General features: G+C 40.8%; 1 protein-coding gene across 1 annotated transcript in view; it reads right to left on the reverse strand.

Moving 5' to 3' along the window:
- The window catches only part of LOC123763973 (uncharacterized), a 298,070-nt gene that overhangs the window by 98,669 nt on the left and 184,118 nt on the right, over positions 1-15,283 (reverse strand). Inside the window, exons 5-7 of the mRNA XM_069330107.1 lie at positions 12,095-12,181; positions 5,823-5,930; positions 3,281-3,417 (exon numbers count right to left, since the gene is read on the reverse strand). Of these exons, the coding sequence (XP_069186208.1) occupies positions 3,281-3,417; positions 5,823-5,930; positions 12,095-12,181 (332 nt within the window). The remainder of the gene's footprint in view (positions 1-3,280; positions 3,418-5,822; positions 5,931-12,094; positions 12,182-15,283) is intronic.

A 15,283-nucleotide genomic window follows, 5' to 3' on the forward strand; every position in this document is an offset into this window, starting at 1 on the left:
CAGGGAAGGAGCAAAACTGGATCAACCCACAGCGCATCCTCGTCCACCAAAGCTGTGGCACAAGAGCCGCCACAAAGGCGGAGAGCCGCAAACCGGCAAATAACGGTGGAGAGCCGTAACCGGACGCAAAACATAATGCACCCCTAGCCTGACCAACCAAGTATCAACAACCCAAGGACCCCTCTGGAAAACAGCAGTCTCATTCTTTACCAGAAAAGAAGGAGACAGCTGCAACCAAACAAACCTACCACCAGAACCAAAAGAGCAGAAGCCCCTGCGCCAGAGGAGAGCATGATGCTCCCCGACAGTATTCGGCATAAGATGATGGTCCTGAAACAACCACGACAGGAAGGACAAAACAACCCTATCAGAGACTGAAGTACACCAGTGATAGGAAAAATCAGAAGGACCGCCAGGAAACCTCATACTGCTGCCGAGACGAAGCCCGCATATGGGAGACCAACAACGAAGCCACTTGCACCCCATACAAATGGTGATAGACTCGAGTTAGAAAGACCCGATGCGAAGACTTGAGGAGAAGAGCGAACCAGCCTCGTGATGGTCAGGCACTGACCGATAGGACCGATATCCTGAAAGAGGCGGAGCCACGGGAAGACTCTCGGGTATGGACACCGAGCAGGCAGCGCCTGAAACCAAGACTGGGCCAGCCACCAAGGGGCCAAGAGGACAACTCTCCCCTGGTAAGTCTACAAGCGAGCCAGGACTTGGAGCAACAGCTCAACCCTGAACCGGGGGGGGGAGGTATAGGTATATAGGTATCCCCACCTTGCCCAGTGCTGCCTGAAGGCATCGACCCCGATGGCCTCGCAGTCGGGGAAGGGTGCCATTTATACCGGGAAATGCTTCAACCATGCTGACGCAAAGAGATTCACTTCCAGAGGCCCAAACGTCTGGCAGAGCCAACAGAACGAGTCTGCGTTGATCGTTCATTCCATGGACAGGGGAATGAATCGGGACAGGCCGTCCGCCAGGACATTGGACACCCCCCCCCCCCCTTACGAACAGGAACTGCCAGGAGAGCCAAACCCCCAGAACTGAGCAGATGAGTCACCCGAAGCAACCAGCCCTAAAGAGCCAAGGATCGCATCGAACCCCCGCGGTTCAGGCAATGAACCACTGGGGAACAGTCAGAATGGAGCCAGACCGTCGATCAGCGAAAGACCCGAATCCTCCAGAGTGACACCCACACAGTTGCAAACTCCCACACCGTGTTGAGAGCGCAACGGAAGGAAGGAATACACTTCCCCTGGCCGACCTGGTGAGCTCTGGACACAAAGCCCCAGCCAAGAGACGATGCGTCCATGAACACATCGAGCGAGGGCTCAGGTAGGCGCCAAGGCACTAAACCCCGAAAAACCCGAAGAGAAAGCCGGCGACGCAGCAACTGACGCACTGCCCCCAGAGGCCGAACCCAGTGGTCGCGAGAGGTGGAAGAGACGTCCCTGAAGGAACCAGAACAGCCGACAAAGCCACACCCTACCCAGCGGGTAGACCATCATAGCAGTCGGTCCTTTAGGCATTTTTTGTGTCTATGTCGGTTGTTATTTCTGATCGGGTTGTTTTGTCCTTTCTCTCTTGGTTGTTTCAGGACCGTCATCTTATGCCTAATACTGTCGCCTCGTATCAAGCGGCGCTGGCGGAGCTGCTGCAGATTGCTTTTGGGATGGATGTCACTTCTGTTCCATTCCGCAAGCTTTCTCATGCTTTTTTCACCTCCGGCCTGCTCATGCACCGCCTGAGCCATCCTGATCGTTGGACCGGGTGCTCTCTTTTCTCTCTTCTCCTCGGTTTGTGGTGGCCCCTTTGGTTCAGGATTGTTTTTCTAAGGCTCTTTTCTTGTTGACTTTGGCCTCTGGGGTCGAGTTGAGGAGCTTCACGCTCTTCTCCGGTGAAAGGGTTTCGGCTCTTTCGCTCCTGGTGGTCGTTTCGTTTGTTTGCAGCCTTCTCCTCCTTTTCTGGCGAAGAATGAGTCTGTTGCTTTCCGAAGGGGGTCCTTGGGTTATTGATGCTTGGTTGGTTCGGCCGGGGGTGCATCATGTTTTGTGTCCGGTTGCGGCTCTTCGCCGTTATCTGCGCGCTACAGCCTCTGTAGCAGGGACGCACTTTGGGTGGACCCGGTTTCCCTTCTTCCCTGTTCCAGGGTGTGGGTCTCCCAGGTCGTCCACAGGATTATTCGGTTCAACCAGCCTGCAGTCTATCCCCATGCCCATGATGTTTGCAAGTTCGCGGCTTTGGCTGCTGTTTTGGGGAATATGTCCTGGGCTGACATTCGGGCATGGGGCTTGGAGGTCGAACAGGGTCCTGGCCGCACGGAATCTTGTTAATGTTCCTGGCCCTTCTTAGGCATGTGTAGCCTTAGATCACAGGTTGCAGCCAGTTGTCTCGACTTCAAGTTGAGGAGCGAGTGATGACTGCCACCTGGGTAAGTCCCTTTTTTCTTTTTCTTTGGTTAGGTAGCTCCGGGAAGCCGAAGGGGCCCTTCACAGAAAACCAGCATTGAATGTAATGAAACGCCACTTTCTGGGTGAGACCCAAAGGCTCCTCGGAATCCCTCCCTCCCTCTGGTCGGCGTTTTTTTCGCGTTTTTGATACTCAGCCTCTGAACTGGGGAGAGTTGCCGGCGCAGAGGTCTGGGACCCCTCTGTCCCCCTCCCTCCCCCTCCCGGGGAGGGAAGGGTTGTGCAGATGAATATGCGGTGTTTGTCGTTACGTCATACTGGTTTCCTTGGTTTTGATTGAAGAGTTCTGTTGTTAGTTCGGCTTTCGGTTTGCAATTATTTAATCAGCAGTAGTTTGTTTTGGAATTCCTACCTTTCTGGATGCCTGACCTGGTAGATGGCAGACAAAGACTGCTTCCAATTACACGGGGGTGTCTTTAGGCCATTGCTCCTCGTGCCTCTCTTGAGGGGGGGGCCAGGTTCTGGCTCTGGTCCCCGGTAGGCCTAGAACTCCTTCGATTGACTGTTGCCACGGTCTAATATATACACACCAGCCCGGTATAGCTCCGGGGAGCCTCCGGGTCTCACCCAGAAAATGGTGTTTCATTACATTCAACGCTGGTTTTTTCTTATCAGCTCATGGACACTGTTTAATAATTATGGTTGTTTTAATTTAATAACAAAGCAATATTTCAGTCAAAAAAACTTTTGAAGATACAGCACTGGACTCAAAGATTTAATGCTCACAAAACTAATCTTTTACTTAAACAAAACAAAAAAAAATAAAGTACTATAAAGTACAGTGTATATTTGTCACTTACCTTCGTATGTCCTAGAAAACAGTCGAAGGGCTTTTGAAGTTGGGTTAGTGTAAGATCTCCAGTGATCTAAAATAAAATCCCGATCAAGCAAACTCTTGGGTAGAAACCACCCAAAGCGTCCACCAGATCCAAGATAACTGAAAAGAAATTGAATTGTCTTAATAACATAATCATTATACAAGACACTTGGTAAATTAAGGCAACAAACTCCAATACAGTACATACAATCTTATTTCAAGTATATTCCACTTAATAGGTGAAATTATTTGAAAATTAGCCATAAAAAAATTTCAGCTGCATATATCCAATGTCAGCTAAGTACCTAAATCTGATACATAAAGACATTACAGTATCTCATTCACTGTATAAGGATTCCCTTCCCCCCCCCCTCCCCCCTGTGTTCCCTACATACAGACTAATGCATTATTGAATGACAACATGCGTTTCAGTAGTGAGGATGGTCTAGTTTTTGTATATTATTTATATATATATATATATATATATATATATATATATATATATATATATATATATATATATATATATATATATATATATATATATATATATATATATATATATATATATATATATATATATATATATGTCGTACCTAGTAGCCAGAACCCACTTCTCAGCCTACTATGCAAGGCCCGATTTGCCTAATAAGCCAAGTTTTCCTGAATTAATATATTTTCTCATTTTATTTTCTTATGAAATGATAAAGCTACCCATTTCATTATGTATGAGGTAAAAAAAATTTATTGGAGTTAAAATTAACGTAGATATATGACAGAACCTAACCAACCCTACCTAACCTAACCTAACCTATCTCTATCGGTTAGGTTAGGTTAGGTAGCAGAAAAAGTTAGGTTAGGTTCGGTTAGGTAGGTTAGGTACTCGAAAAAACATTAATTCATGAAAACTTGGCTTATTAGGCAAATTGGGCCATGCATAGTTGACTGAGAAGTGCGTTCTGGCTATTAGGTACGACATATATATATATATATATATATATATATATATATATATATATATATATATATATATATATATATATATATATATATATATATATATATATATATATATATATATATATATATATATAAATATACGCACACACACACACACACACACACACACACACACACACACACACAGTAATTGTATATCAGTAAGTGACTCCTTTAAGGCATTCCAACATTTGAGCCTACCAAATGATTTTTTAAAATACAGTACTGTATAACCACATCTATTTAAAGCTGTGCTCTTGAGAAAATGTCCATAAAGACTATATGGGATGTCAATTTAATTTGTCCTTTACTAATAATATGTATACTATATATTAGCTCATTAAATAGTAGAATGAGGTGGGAGTGTCCTATATTGGTCCTATATAATCTGTAGCTTGATATAATATCACTGAGTGAGGTGTGAGTGTCCTTTGTTGGCCCTGTATATATATAATCTGTAGCTTGATATAGTATCATTAAGTATTATGTGAGGTGTGAGTGTCCTATATTGGCCCTATATAATCTGTAGCTTGATACAGTATCATAGAGTGAAGTGTGAATGTCTTACCAAACATTTTTTATTTATTTATAGGGTGATTGCAAGATTTAAACAAATAAACAAAATTAAATTTAATTAAACGGAATCTTAAAAGACCTCTGAATGCATGAATATCACTTCATTACTAATTCTTAGGTCTATAACTACATGATTCTCAAATTCTAAACGTACTGTGTGCTGCTCCACATCATGAAATATTATTGCAAGTTTTTCATCACATTTCAATAAACAAGAAAGTTCAAAGACTTTTACCTGTATAGGTATAAGACAATTATTGTGAATCACACTGTTTTTACAATTATTATTGGATAATTCTCAATTTGATTAATACTATAAACTAATTAAATATTCTATATGTATTTGTAAATGGATATGCAATTGAACCTGGTTCACACTGCTAAAACATTAATCCAGCAAAATTCATAGATAGCTTCTTTCGAATAAGTGTGTCTGTCTGAAGAATTGCCTAATACTAATTACCTAATTGTTGTTACAAGAAGAGAGCTCTGCTCATGGGGTCTAGACTTCTTTATAAATTTTATAAATTTTGCTTTATGAACAATGAAACCTAAACAACTCATTAACTGCAGACGATGAGTCATAATAACGTGGCTGAAGTTATGATGACCAAACCACACATCAGAAGATGGGGAAACGACGACATTTCAGTCTGTAATGAGCAAAAACATCATTACACACGACTTGATAATGGTGCAGGATGGACCAAAACGTTGTCTTTTCTCCATCTTCTGATGTGTGGTTTGGTCATTAACTTAGCTGTACCAATTGTAGATGTACGAGTTGTACATCACAATTTGCATGTCAAATTTGTTTTCATAAAACCAATGGAAAAAATTGCACAGGGAGATTTGAGCCTAAGAGTTAATCACAGATAGCAATTGGAGCCATGTAAAGGTTAAGGGAGACTTTTATTTTTAAGCCCAAATAAGACAAATATTGGACTAACCTGGAAGTTTCAAAGTCAGTAGTGAGAGTCTCCACATTGTATCCTGGCGGTATCCACACTTCAAGACTCACCATTGCCTTCGGAATCTTTACCTCTATGCTGCTTTTACTGCAAGATATAATGCTTCTTACTTTAACAATTAAGTTAATAACATTAACTCTCTAACATATTAGCTTTAGGAATGCTGACAAGTACAGTACAGTAATATAATATACTTGATATCATGTAAATTCAAATTAACTACTAGGTAATACTGTTTCACTTTCAGTACAGTTAAGGCTGATGACTAGGAATTCTAAAATTCATAGTTTGATATGGTAAACTACACTTATATGATACTATATATATATATATATATATATATATATATATATATATATATATATATATATATATATATATATATATATATATATATATATATATATATATATATATATATATATACACACACACACACACACACACACACACACACACACACACACACACACACACACACACACACACACACACACACACACACAAAAACAGAACCAGGTCTATTCTATAAATTCATAAACAACAAATTGCAGGTAAAGGATAATATTCAGAGGTTGAAAATGGGAAATAGATTCACGGAAGATGAAAAGGAAATGTGTGAAACACTAAACGAAAAGTTCCAAAGTGTGTTTGTACAAAATGAAATCTTTAGGGAACCAGATACAATAAGAATTCCAGAGAACAACATAGAACACATAGAGGTGTCTAGAGACGAAGTGGAAAAAATGCTCAAGGAGCTCGGTAAGAACAAAGCAGCTGGCCCAGATGGCGTTTCACCATGGGTTCTGAGAGAATGTGCATCTGAGCTCAGCATTCCACTTCACCTGATCTTTCAGGCATCCCTGTGTACAGGAATCGTAGCAGACGGGTGGAAACAGGCTAACATAGTTCCAATCTACAAAAGTGGCAGCAGGGAAGACCCCCTCAATTATAGACCTGTATCATTGACAAGTGTAATAGTGAAAGTATTGGAAAAACTAATCAAAACTAAATGGGTAGAACACCTAGAGAGAAATGATATAATATCAGACAGACAGTATGGTTTTCGATCTGGAAGATCCTGTGTATCGAATTTACTCAGTTTCTATGATCGAGCCACAGAGATATTACAGGAAAGGGATGGTTGGGTTGACTGCATCTATCTGGACCTAAAAAAGGCTTTCGACAGAGTTCCACATAAGAGGTTGTTCTGGAAACTGGAAAATATTGGAGGGGTGACAGGTAAGCTTCTATCATGGATGAAAAATTTTCTGACTGATAGAAAAATGAGGGCAGTAATCAGAGGCAATGTATCAGAATGGAGAAATGTCACAAGTGGAGTACCACAGGGTTCAGTTCTTGCACCAGTGATGTTTATTGTGTACATAAATGATCTACCAGTTGGTATACAGAATTATATGAACATGTTTGCTGATGATGCTAAGATAATAGGAAGGATAAGAAATTTAGATGACTGTCATGCCCTTCAAGAAGACCTGGACAAAATAAGTATATGGAGCACCACTTGGCAAATGGAATTTAATGTTAATAAATGTCATGTTATGGAATGTGGAATAGGAGAACATAGACCCCACACAACCTATATATTATGTGAGAAATCTTTAAAGAATTCTGATAAAGAAAGAGATCTAGGAGTGGTTCTAGATAGAAAACTATCACCTGAGGACCACATAAAGAATATTGTGCAAGGAGCCTATGCTATGCTTTCTAACTTCAGAATTGCATTTAAATACATGGATGGCGATATACTAAAGAAATTGTTCATGACTTTTGTTAGGCCAAAGCTAGAATATGCAGCTGTTGTGTGGTGCCCATATCTTAAGAAGCACATCAACAAACTGGAAAAGGTGCAAAGACATGCTACTAAGTGGCTCCCAGAACTGAAGGGCAAGAGCTACGAGGAGAGGTTAGAAGCATTAAATATGCCAAAACTAGAAGACAGAAGAAAAAGAGGTGATATGATCACTACATACAAAATAGTTACAGGAATTGATAAAATCGACAGGGAAGACTTCCTGAGACCTGGAATTTCAAGAACAAGAGGTCATAGATTTAAACTAGCTAAACACAGATGCCGAAGAAATATAAGAAAATTCACCTTCGCAAATAGAGTGGTAGACGGTTGGAACAAGTTAAGTGAGAAGGTGGTGGAGGCCAAGACCGTCAGTAGTTTCAAAGCGTTATATGACAAAGAGTGCTGGGAAGACGGGACACCACGAGCGTAGCTCTCATCCTGTAACTACACTTAGGTAATTACACTTAGGTAATTACACACACACACACTCACACATCGTAGCTCTCATCCTGTAACTAGGATGAGAGCTACGCTGTGACAGACAGGTGACAGGCAAGAGGCACTGAACTACAGGCCAGTATCCTTAACTTGTATACCATACAAGGTGATAGAGAAGATCATGAGAAAAAGCCTAGTAACACATCTGGAGAGAAGGAACTTCATGACAACCCATCAACATGGGTTCAGGGAAGGTAAATCTTGCCTTACAGGCTTACTAGAATTCTACGATCAGGTGACAAAGATTAAACAAGAAAGAGAAAGATGGGAGGTTTGCATATTTTTGGACTGTCGGAAAGCCTTTGACACAGTACCCAATAATAAGCTGATGCCTAAGCTGGAGAAACAGGCAGGAGTAACTGGTAGGGCACTCCAGTGGATAAGGGAGTACCTAAGCAATAGAACGCAGAGAGTTACAGTGAGGGGGGTAAGACCTAAGATTGGTGTGAAGTCATCAGTGGAGTCTCACAGGGCTCTGTACTCAGACCTATCCAGTTTCTGATATATGTAAATGATCTCCCAGAAGGTATAGACTCATTCCTCTCAATGTTTGCTGACGACGCCAAAATTATGAGAAGGATTAAGACAGAGGAGGACAGCTTGAGGCTTCAAGAAGACCTGGACAAGCTGCAGGAATGGTCGAACAAACGGTTGTTAGAGTTTAACCCAAGCAAATGCAATGTAATGAAGATAAGTGTAGGGAGCAGGAGACCAAATACAAGGTATCATTTGGGAGATGAAATACTTCATGAGTCAAAGAGAAAGACCTGTGAGTTGATATCATGCCAGACCTGTCCCCCTGAAGCTCATATCAAGAGGATAACATCAGGGGCATATGCCAGGTTGGCTAACATAAGAACGGCCTTTAGAAACTTGTATACCACGTATGTCAGACCAATCCTGGAGGATGCGGCTCCAACACGGAGTCCATATTTAGTCAAGCATAAGACTAAACTGGAAAAGGTTCAAAGGTTTGCCACCAGACTAATACTCAAACTGAGGGGCATGAGTTACGAGTTGAGACTACGGGAATTAAACCTCATGTCACTGGGAGACAGAAGAGTTAGAGGGGACATGATCAACATAGGCACATACAAGATTCTCAGAGGAATTGATAGGGTAGATAAAGAGAGACTATTTAACACAAGGGGCACATGCACTAGGGGACACAGGTGGAAACTGAGTGCCCAAATGAGCCATAGAGATGTTGGAAAGAATTTTTTCTGTGTCAGAGTGGTAGACAAATGGAATGCATTAGGAAGTGATGTGGTGGAGGCTGACTCCGTACACAGATTTAAGTGTAGATATGATAGAGCCCACTAGGCTCAGGAACCTGTACATTAGTTGATTGACAGTTGAGAGGCAGGACCAAAGAGCCAGAGCTCAACCCCCACAAGCACAATTAGGTAAGTACACACACACACACACACACACACACACACACACACACACACACACACACACACACACACACACACACACACACACACACACAAGGCAAGAGGAACTAAAATTTCCAACCACCTTCTAGTATTAATAATGTACATCAACATTACCACATTCTCAATGCACATGGTATTCTTTGAGAATGTAATAAGTACATCAAGTAAGCTCTCAGCTTTTAATTCTGTTAATTGTAGTTACCTCTTAAATATATATTTGCTGCAATCAATGGCACTACTTGGTTAGAATATCTTGCAAAATAATAAAACACTATAGCAACATGCCAGCTATATTGTAGTAACGTAATGTTTGTACATTGAAGTAGGAGTCTAAAATCTATTACAAGAACTCTACACAGATTCACTGTAATAAATTAGCAATAAATTCATACAAAACTGAAAAGAACAATAATACTGAATAATGCATTACATTTTGTTAGCTTTTAAGATTTGCTAAAAATGTTGTGTGTAATAAGGGGGCATTGTTAAATGTTCATAACATTTTGCTATGATCTTTTTGGAGGCCTTTGTATTCCATCAAAGATGCTGCAAAATCTCATGTATTATATGTTTATGTACATAAAGTTGACTATTTGACTGTATAAATATATACTGTATATACATATATATATATATATATATATATATATATATATATATATATATATATATATATATATATATATATATATATATATATATATAATATATATATATATATATATATATATATATATATATATATATATATATATATATATATATATATATATATATATATATACACGCACTAAATAAGTGAGAGTGTATTTTCAACCCATCTTAAGAAGCTACTACGGATGGTAGGTAAGTAGGCATTATATACGAAAAAGGTACAATAAATGTCCAGATGTCCAGCTAGCAAAGGAGTCCAGCCAAGTTCTTCATTCTCACATTCGAATCGATCTAATTTGTGAAGTATTAAAAGATCAGTGAAAATAATCCTGGACTTACCAGTATATTCATATCGAAATCTGACTAAATCTGCACTTTGCGCTTATAAAAATGACAGATGAATATACAATACAGTAATATGATTCAAAGTACTGTACTGGATTATTCTAATTTAATATATTAATAATTTGAATGGTTAGGATCTGATATATATCTGACCTGATTTAAATCTGATGATTACATCTAGAACGGCAGAATTTTTTCAGCTCTGCATAACTTTACATGATTCTTAAAATATTTGAAAGCCATTTATTATATACAGTATAAGTTACCGCTTTACAAACAAGAAAAAATATCTAAAATTAAAACAAATTTAAAAACTATTTCAATAATTTGCTGTATTTTGTATATGAAATTTCAAATTTGATAAATTTCTGATGTTGACATAACTCCACAAATTTGGATTAAGAGTTACAACTTAATTTTGTTTAGTTTCATTGTACAGTATAATTCAGGAAAAGGCTAAAATAGATATAGGTCAATGAAGCAATAAACAAATAATGGTCTCAAACTCAAAATGTTTAATAAATATTTTTGGGAACAATGATACCATATGCTTCAAAAAGATAAACTTTGCAATTTTATCTGGTAATAATAGCCACAGGTGTCAAATCTTATTAATTATCGGGATTTATAAGTCAAATCCAATTTCTTTAAACTTCTCTAGAGAAAAAAGTTCTATGACTTAAGCCGGATTCACACTGGATGACCCCCCCCCCCACCATTAAAAAAAATACCATGTGACGTAAGCTGTCTTCTAAGGGTTAAGGAATTAGTACGATCAAACCTGGGGCCAGATTCACGAAGCAGTTACGCAAGTACTTACGAACGTGTACATCTTTCCGCAATCTTTGATGGCTTTGGTTACATTTATTAAACAATTTACAAGCATGAAAACTTGCCAATCAACTGTTGTTATTGTTATAAACAGCCTCCTGGTGCTTCGAAGCTCATCAACTGTTTAATAATTGTAAACAAAGCCGCCAAAGATTGAGAAAAGATGGAGAGGTTCGTAAGTGCTTGCGTAACTGGTTCGCGAATCTGGCCCCTGGACCTTGAACCACTATTGTATCTCACTGCTAGTACCAGCTACTTTCATATAAAACTGTCCTTTTTACCCCCATGATAAATAGTAGCTTCTCAAAATCGGTTCCAAAGTTGCCAGAGATAGGGTAAGTATGTGAGTGTGTGCTCGCATGCACGAGCACTGTTGAATGCATTTAAAAATAATAAATAAGGAAACATAAATCTTCCAAGCACTTTATGACAGTTGAACCAATTTCTCATAATACACTGTACAGTAAATCTTCCATACTGAATTTGATATCATCAACATCAAATAAAGTAGATACATTAAGTAACGTAGAGTTTAATTAGTTTAATTAATCCAACTAGTACAAATCCAATAGTCCATGAAAACAGTCAACTGTGCCCATTTGCACCCACGATATAAGGCTCACACAATGGCAGTTTACCGAGGCCTCCTCCACACCCAGACTTACTTAGCAAACACCACCATTGTCCCATTGATGGCGGAGATCTCGAAGATGAACGGTGAGGAGCCCCAGTCCACCACAATCTGCCGCTCGCTGCACACAGTAAGTGGAATCCTCCAGTGAGCTCTCATACCTATTGTCTGCTTTGTAACTTATTAACTTCCACTAAATATGCTCAACCTTGGCAACCTTTTTTTTTTAATCACCAAAGGCCATCACACTTCCCCAAGATGCACTGAGATATTAATGCACATAATACCAAAAGGGCTTTTCATTTCTCCATGCGCATACTTTGCGGCCCTCTTTCGTAGACTAAGCATGCCCGTCTTCGCTGTGCAGTAAACGCAATGGGAATCCATCCTCACTAAAACAACTGATGCTCGTTCTGCAAGTATCTCTTCTAGTAAACACTAATTTCACGAGCAAGTATATCAGCTACCAATTAGCCGTTCTTTGTATTTTAGTCCCCAGGTTCTTGGGTATTCATATTCATTGTAGCCCCCGGGTGCTAGGATACACTACCACAAACCCTATCATTGTAGCCCCCGAGTGCTAGGATACACTACCACAAACCCTATCATTGTAGCCCCCGGGTGCTAGGATACACTACCACAAACCCTATCAATGTAGCCCCCGGGTGCTAGGATACACTACCACAAACCCTATCATTGTAGCCCCCGGGTGCTAGGATACACTACCACAAACCCTATCATTGTATCCCCCAGGTGCTAGGGTTTACTACCACAAACCCTATCATTGTAGCCCCCGGATGCTGGGGTACACTACTACATGATATAATGATAGCCCCCAGATGCTGGGTTATACTTCCATCAACCACACCATTGTAGCCCCCAGATGATAGTTTACCCAACCTCCAACATCATAGCAGCCCTCAGTTTACCTTTCGAAGATTCCGAGGATCAACGTTCCCAGATGCTCGGAAACTCAACGTCCACCCACAGCAGTGTAGCCCTCAGGTGCTAGGATATACAACGTCCACACACAACAGTGTAGCCCTCAGATGCTAGGATATACAACGTCCACACACAGCAGTGTAGCCCTCAGATGCTACGATATACAACGTCCACACACAGCAGTGTAGCCCTCAGATGCTACGATATACAACGTCCACACACAGCAGTGTAGCCCTCAGATGCTACGATATACAACGTCCACACACAGCAGTGTAGCCCTCAGATGCTAGGATATACAACGTCCACACACAGCAGTGTAGCCCTCAGATGCTAGGATATACAGTACAACGTCCACACACAAAAGTGTAGCCCTCAGATGCTAGGATATACAACGTCCACCCACAGCAGTGTAGCCCTCAGATGCTAGGATATACAACGTCCACACACAACAGTGTAGCCCTCAGATGCTAGGATATACAACGTCCACCCACAGCAGTGTAGCCCTCAGATGCTAGGATATACAACGTCCACACACAACAGTGTAGCCCTCAGATGCTAGGATATACAACGTCCACCCACAGCAGTGTAGCCCTCAGATGCTAGGATATACAACGTCCACACACAACAGTGTAGCCCTCAGATGCTAGGATATACAACGTCCACCAACAGCAGTGTAGCCCTCAGATGCTAGGATATACAACGTCCACACACAGCAGTGTAGCCCTCAGATGCTAGGATATACAACGTCCACCCACAGCAGTGTAGCCCTCAGATGCTAGGATATACAACGTCCACACACAGCAGTGTAGCCCTCAGATGCTAGGATATACAACGTCCACACACAGCAGTGTAGCCCTCAGATGCTAGGATATACAACGTCCACACACAGCAGTGTAGCCCTCAGATGCTAGGATATACAACGTCCACACACAGCAGTGTAGCCCTCAGATGCTAGGATATACAACGTCCACACACAGCAGTGTAGCCCTCAGATGCTAGGATATACAACGTCCACACACAGCAGTGTAGCCCTCAGATGCTAGGATATACAACATTAATCATTCAAGCTGTTGCATACAAGGTCAGTATTTTGACCAAATATTCTGTATTCCATTTTGTAAATGCAGTACAGTTCTATTTCTTGTAATATCCATGAGATTTAAAACATTCATTCATACATTCCGTGCAAAATACAAACAACAGAGACCAATTAAAGTATCTGTGTGTCCCAGTTAAGTACCGCATTAACAACAGATACTGAAGTAGAACAATGGGATCGAACCCGCAATCCTGACCTCACCAGGAACACTCACTACCAACTGCACCAGTAGTTAATTTAGTGAGCCTGAGATTAAGAGAGACACGCGAGTTCCATTCTATCGAGTACGGTCTATATATCTATTTATATAATGATCACGTTCTTTGTGATTTCATTCCGCATAGATACATATATTTCATCAGAGTTAATTGTCTCAAAACAAATGCATGCTAAAGTTGTGTTTAGTTTGGTCATGCATTGCGTTATACAGTCTAGGGTGCAGAAGTAATGATTATTCAACATAACATTAAATGATTGCATTCACTATATTACATTCAACATGAAATGGATTAGCTTATAGATTTTTGTCAAGCTTGCACACACAATTCTCGTCAAACTACATTTGATGTTACTAATCCTATCTGAATAATGAACTTTCATTAAACTAGAATATAATATCCTGCTAAAGCCTCTTATTTTGTTAAGAATATCTCTCATACGCACGATCTGTAATTTGTTTTTATAGAACCACAGCATAAATCACAATTGTAACACATATTTCCTCGGGTTAGAAAATACAGCTGTGACCCTTCTCAAACTATACCTTGTGTGTACCACGCGCCTCAAGCCCCACTGCTTTCAAACTCTTCACCTGCTGGACTCATCAGTTACCCATCACCACCTGCTGGACTCATCAGTCACCCAGCACCACCTGCTGGACTCGTCAGTCACCCATCACCACCTGCTGGACTCATCAGTCACCCATCACCACCTGCTGGACTCATCAGCCACGCCCCCAGACCAATGTATGGGACCACGGGTTACAGATTCAGAGCAACACATGGGAGCACAAGACGCCGCCAAGACGGGGAATACACTCAGCATGCAGACGAACCCGTGATGGACCGGTTTGACACCAAGCCAGGACTGCCTGCCAGCTTTTTATACGGTGGCTTCATTCAGGTAAGCCCACTGGGGCTACACCTAACACACGGACTTAATTCAGGAAACCCCATTCAGGGA

Source organism: Procambarus clarkii, chromosome 23, assembly GCF_040958095.1.
Source record: "Procambarus clarkii isolate CNS0578487 chromosome 23, FALCON_Pclarkii_2.0, whole genome shotgun sequence".
In the NCBI taxonomy this organism is placed as follows: Eukaryota; Metazoa; Arthropoda; class Malacostraca; order Decapoda; family Cambaridae; genus Procambarus; species Procambarus clarkii.